General features: G+C 47.0%; 1 protein-coding gene across 1 annotated transcript in view; it reads right to left on the bottom strand.

Moving 5' to 3' along the window:
• The window catches only part of LOC132893966 (protein unc-79 homolog), a 72,995-nt gene extending 72,272 nt beyond the window's left edge, over positions 1-723 (bottom strand). The window contains exon 1 of the mRNA XM_060933147.1: positions 685-723. Coding sequence (XP_060789130.1) covers positions 685-706 — 22 coding nt within the window. The 5' untranslated portion in view covers positions 707-723. The remainder of the gene's footprint in view (positions 1-684) is intronic.
• Positions 724-6,695: the final 5,972 nt, after the last annotated feature.

The raw sequence follows: 6,695 nt of genomic DNA on the forward strand, positions 1-6,695 counted from the left end.
GTTACAACGGTGATCAAATATTTTGCATGATGTTTTATTACGGTTATGATTATTCTGTGAGCGCACCAACCCTTAGGTGTATAAAGTTACAACTTAAAATACAATTAGTGATAACTGTAGACCTTTCAGTGGACTACAACCTTTTTAAGGGAATGCCATGTAGTCAACCATTTATCATGTCCCAGATCGAGCTGCCCTTTTCCCACAAATTTGCAGAATTTTTGCCAAATTCTGAATAGAGTATTCACATCAAACATTTAGTTTTAACTGTATTATTTCTTTCATCATTTTATTTCAAATTAAAACCATCACTATTCAAAACTGTGAGTATATTTAGTGGGGTACCCCCACAATACCCAGTTTCTGAGACAGACCCATATATATATATATATATGTGTGTGTGTGTGTGTGTGTCCATTTTCCAGCTCGTCCTTGAGAAATTCTTGTGTTGCCCAAATTCTTTCAGGTTTAATTCTTAAGCCATCACCTCGTTTATAATTCACCTAGAGAAGAAAACATCTCCTCCTTCATGTCCTGCAGCCTGGAGGACGTGTTGCAGCCTGCTGCGTCTCTCTCTCTCTCTCTCTCATCACGAAGGGCAGCTCCGTTACACACATCCTATATCCAATAATGACCATCACGGCGGCGTGCATTAAAACGCAAACGTGTACCAAATGTACTTACACTGTTCTGCTTTCGTGGACATGCTGCACGCTCGGTGAGAATCACAGAGGAGTCACAGAGGAGATGTGATTTAACCCTGCAGTGTTTGCGGTCTTTCCCCCCTCAGTGAGGAAAAAGTGAGCGGAGCCCCCCTTGCGCTCCAGCTCACGCAGGTTATACCACTATTCCCACAGCAGCTCCAAACCACATTCAGGAACCGAAATAAACTTCAATAGTCCCTCTTTCTCAGATGCACTCTGTGGTTTCCTCGCATCTCCTTCTCTCTGAGACTGCCTGAATGTTTACTTCGTATTCCTGGTATTCACAGGAACAAATCAACAATAGGTAGGCTGGTCGACACGACTCACCTTTGGACTGCGAATGGACTATTCCGTGTCGAACATATTCCATTGATGATATTAATTTCTGGCGACCAGGACACTGTTAGAGGGGGATGTCATGACTTCAAGATTTTTTATAATAATAATAATAATAATAATTATTATTATTATTATTATTAATTAAATGATGCATTTTTGAAACTGCTCTTTGCTTCTCATAATATAGGTTGTTGGGTGAGCTCATGGTGCAACAGTTGGTTTGTTGCAAATTACTACAAGCTGGAGAATAGCTCGAGTCCTAGTATAGCTATTGTATTGTCCATCCATTATCTGTAGCTGGTTATCCTGTCCTACAGGGTCGCAGGCAAGCTAACCTATCCCAGCTGACTATAGGTGAGAGGCGGGGTACACCCTGGACAAGTCGCCAGATCATCGCAGGGCTGACACATAGACACAGACAGCATTTTTTAACATACTTACTGGGAGACCAAATGGTCTTTGGACTGTGGTGGAAACACAGGGAGAACATGCAAACTCCACACAGAAAGGCCCTCGCCGGCTGCTGGGCTCGAACCCAGGACCTTCTTGCTGTGAGGTGATGCTAACCGCTACACCACCGTGCCGGCCCAATCTGAATACAGTATTTATTTAATGTAACTACAAGATCATGATGCACGGTGGTGTAGTGGTTAGCACTGTCGCCTCACAGCAAGAAGGTCCTGGGTTTGAGCCCAGCAGCCGGCGAGGGCCTTTCTGTGTGGAGTTTGCATGTTCTGCCTGTGTTTCCACAGTCCAAAGATATGCAGGTTAGGTTAATTGGTGGCTCTAAATTGACCGTAGGTCTGAATGTGAGTGTGAATGGTTGTTTGTCTCCGTGTCAGCCCTGCGATAACCTGGCGACTTGTCCAGGGTGTACCCCGCCTCTCGCCCATAGTCAGCTGGGATAGGGTCCAGCTTGCCTGCGACCCTGTAGAACAGGATAAAGCGGCTAGAGATAATGAGATGAGATTAATTAAATGATGCATTTTTGAAACTGCTCTTTGCTTCTCATAATATAGGTTGTAGGGTGAGCTCATGGTGCAACAGTTGGTTTGTTGCAAATTACTACAAGCTGGAGAATAGCTCGAGTCCTAGTATAGCTATTGTATTGTCCATCCATTATCTGTAGCTGGTTATCCTGTCCTACAGGGTAGCAGGCAAGCTAACCTATCCCAGCTGACTATAGGTGAGAGGCGGGGTACACCCTGGACAAGTCACCAGATCATCGCAGGGCTGACACATAGACACAGACAGCATTTTTTAACATACTTACTGGGAGACCAAATGGTCTTTGGACTGTGGTGGAAACACAGGGAGAACATGCAAACTCCACACAGAAAGGCCCTCGCCGGCTGCTGGGCTCGAACCCAGGACCTTCTTGCTGTGAGGTGATGCTAACTGCTACACCATCGTGCCGGCCCAATCTGAATACAGTATTTATTTAATGTAACTACAAGACCATGATGCACGGTGGTGTAGTGGTTAGCACTGTCGCCTCACAGCAAGAAGGTCCTGGGTTTGAGCCCAGCAGCTGGCGAGGGCCTTTCTATGTGGAGTTTGCATGTTCTCCCTGTGTTTCCACAGTCCAAAGATATGCAGGTTAGGTTAATTGGTGGCTCTAAATTGACCGTAGGTCTGAATGTGAGTGTGAATGGTTGTTTGTCTCCGTGTCAGCCCTGCGATAACCTGGCGACTTGTCCAGGGTGTACCCCGCCTCTCGCCCATAGTCAGCTGGGATAGGGTCCAGCTTGCCTGCGACCCTGTAGAACAGGATAAAGCGGCTAGAGATAATGAGATGAGATTAATTAAATGATGCATTTTTGAAACTGCTCTTTGCTTCTCATAATATAGGTTGTAGGGTGAGCTCATGGTGCAACAGTTGGTTTGTTGCAAATTACTACAAGCTGGAGAATAGCTCGAGTCCTAGTATAGCTATTGTATTGTCCATCCATTATCTGTAGCTGGTTATCCTGTCCTACAGGGTAGCAGGCAAGCTAACCTATCCCAGCTGACTATAGGTGAGAGGCGGGGTACACCCTGGACAAGTCACCAGATCATCGCAGGGCTGACACATAGACACAGACAGCATTTTTTAACATACTTACTGGGAGACCAAATGGTCTTTGGACTGTGGTGGAAACACAGGGAGAACATGCAAACTCCACACAGAAAGGCCCTCGCCGGCTGCTGGGCTCGAACCCAGGACCTTCTTGCTGTGAGGTGATGCTAACTGCTACACCATCGTGCCGGCCCAATCTGAATACAGTATTTATTTAATGTAACTACAAGACCATGATGCACGGTGGTGTAGTGGTTAGCACTGTCGCCTCACAGCAAGAAGGTCCTGGGTTTGAGCCCAGCAGCTGGCGAGGGCCTTTCTATGTGGAGTTTGCATGTTCTCCCTGTGTTTCCACAGTCCAAAGATATGCAGGTTAGGTTAATTGGTGGCTCTAAATTGACCGTAGGTCTGAATGTGAGTGTGAATGGTTGTTTGTCTCCGTGTCAGCCCTGCGATAACCTGGCGACTTGTCCAGAGTGTACCCCGCCTCTCACCCATAGTCAGCTGGGATAGGGTCCAGCTTGCCTGCGACCCTGTAGAACAGGATAAAGCGGCTAGAGATAATGAGATGAGATTAATTAAATGATGCATTTTTGAAACTGCTCTTTGCTTCTCATAATATAGGTTGTAGGGTGAGCTCATGGTGCAACAGTTGGTTTGTTGCAAATTACTACAAGCTGGAGAATAGCTCAAGTCCTAGTATAGCTATTGTATTGTCCATCCATTATCTGTAGACGGTTATCCTGTCCTACAGGGTCGCAGGCAAGCTAACCTATCCCACCTGACTATAGGCGAGAGGCGGGGTACACCCTGGACAAGTCGCCAGATCATCGCAGGGCTGACACATAGACACAGACAACCATTCACGCTCACATTCACACCTACGGTCAATTTAGAGCCATAAATTAGCCTAACCTGCATGCCTTTGGACTGTGGGGGAAACGGGAGCACCGGAGGAAACCCACACGGGCACATTATCATGCAAACTCCAGGCAGAAAGGGCCTCGCCAGCCACTGGGCTCGAACCCAGGACCTTCTTGCTGTGAGGTGATGCTAACTGCTACACCACCGTGCCGGCCCAATCTGAATACAGTATTTATTTAATGTAACTACAAGACCATGATGCACGGTGGTGTAGTGGTTAGCACTGTCGCCTCACAGCAAGAAGGTCCTGGGTTTGAGCCCAGCAGCCGGCGAGGGCCTTTCTGTGTGGAGTTTGCATGTTCTCCCTGTGTTTCCACAGTCCAAAGATATGCAGGTTAGGTTAATTGGTGGCTCTAAATTGACCGTAGGTCTGAATGTGAGTATGAATGGCTGTTTGTCTCTGTGTCAGCTCTGCGATAACCTGGCGACTTGTCCAGGGTGTACCCCGCCTCTCACCCATAGTCAGCTGGGATAGGGTCCAGCTTGCCTGCGACCCTGTAGAACAGGATAAAGCGGCTAGAGATAATGAGATGAGATGAGATTTTTGAAACTGCTCTTTGCTTCTCATAATATAGGTTGTAGGGTGAGCTCATGGTGCAACAGTTGGTTTGTTGCAAATTACTACAAGCTGGAGAATAGCTCGAGTCCTGGTATAGCTATTGTATTGTCCATCCATTATCTGTAGCCGGTTATCCTGTCCTACAGGGTCACAGGCAAGCTAACCTATCCCAGCTGACTATAGGCGAGAGGCAGGGTACACCCTGGACAAGTCGCCAGATCATCGCAGGGCTGACACATAGACACAGACAACCATTCATGCTCACTTTAGAGCCATAAATTAGCCTAACCTGCATGCCTTTGGGGGAAACCGGAGCAAACCCACGTGGACACGTTATCATGCAAATTCCACGCAGAAAGGGCCTCGCCAGCCACTGGGCTCAAACCCAGGACCTTCTTGCTGTGAGGCGAAAGTGCTAACCACTACACCACCCTGCCGGCCCAATCTGAATATAGTATTTCTCATCTCATCTCATTATCTGTAGCCGCTTTATCCTGTTCTACAGGGTTGCAGGCAAGCTGGAGCTTATCCCAGCTGACTACGGGCGAAAGGCGGGGTACACCCTGGACAAGTCGCCAGGTCATCACAGGGCTGACACATAGACACAGGCAACCATTCACACTCACATTCACACCTACGGTCAATTTAGAGTCACCAGTTAACCTAACCTGCATGTCTTTGGACTGTGGGGGAAACCAGAGCACCCGGAGGAAACCCACGTGGACACGGGGAGAACATGCAAACTCCACACAGAAAGGCCCTCGCCGGCCACGGGGCTCGAACCCAGACCTTCTTGCTGTGAGGCGACAGCGCTAACCACTACATCACCGTGCCACCCTGAATACAGTATTTATTTAATGTAACTACAAGACCATGATGCACGGTGGTGTAGTGGTTAGCACTGTCGCCTCACAGCAAGAAGGTCCTGGGCTTGAGCCCAGCAGCCGGCGAGGGCTTTTCTGTGTGGAGTTTGCATGTTCTCCCTGTGTTTCCACCACAGTCCAAAGATATGCAGGTTAGGTTAATTGGTGGCTCTAAATTGACCGTAGGTGTGAATGTGAGAGTGAATGGTTGTTTGTCTCCGTGTCAGCCCTGCGATAACCTGGCGACTTGTCCAGGGTGTACCCCGCCTCTCACCCATAGTCAGCTGGGATAGGGTCCAGCTTGCTTGCGACTCTGTTGAACAGGATAAGCAGCTACAGATAATGGATGGATGGATGGCTTTTGGGTGGCATGGTGATGTCGTGGTTAGCACTGTCACCTCACAGCAAGAAGGTCCTGGGTTCGCGGCCAGCAAGGGCCTTTCTGTGTGGAGTTCGCATGTTCTTCCCGTGTCTGCGTGGGTTTCCTCCAGGTGCTCTGGCTTCCACCATAGTCCAAAGACATGCAAAGAAATTTATATATATATATATATATATATATATATATATATATATATATATATAATATATATATATATTTTTTTTTTTTTTAATGAAATGACGCATGGTTGAAACTGCTCTTTGCTTCTCATAATATAGGTTGTAAGGTGAGCTCAAGGTGCAACAGTTGGTTTATTGCAAATTACTACCAGCTGGAGAATAGCTCAAGTCCTAATATAGCTATTGCATTGTGATATATTTAAATAATATTGGCTGGCATAGTGGTGTAATGATTAGCACTGTTGCCTCACAGCAAGAAGGTCCTGGGTTCGAGCCCAGTAGCCGGCGAGGGCCTTTCTGTGTGGAGTTTGCATGTTCTCCCCGTGTTTATGTGGGTTTCCACCACAGTCCAAAGACATGCAGGATAAGTTAATCGTTGGCTCTAAATTGACTCTGAATGTGAATGATTGTTTGTCTCTGTGTCAGCCCTGCGATAATCTGGCGACTTGTCCAGGATGTACCCCGCCTCTCACCCATAGTCAGCCAGCTTGCCCGTGACCATGTAGAACAGGATAAAGCGGCTACAGATAATGGATGGATGGCTTTTTTCGTGGTGTATCAGACATACTCAATTCAGCTAGCAAGGTATTAAATTCATCAATATATCATGCTAGCTGAATGGAATATATCTGACATACCACAAAAAAAGCCAGCCATTATTATTTATTTTTTTTCCATTTCCAGTTGAG

Source organism: Neoarius graeffei, chromosome 11 (genome assembly GCF_027579695.1).
Source record: "Neoarius graeffei isolate fNeoGra1 chromosome 11, fNeoGra1.pri, whole genome shotgun sequence".
NCBI lineage: Eukaryota > Metazoa > Chordata > Actinopteri > Siluriformes > Ariidae > Neoarius > Neoarius graeffei.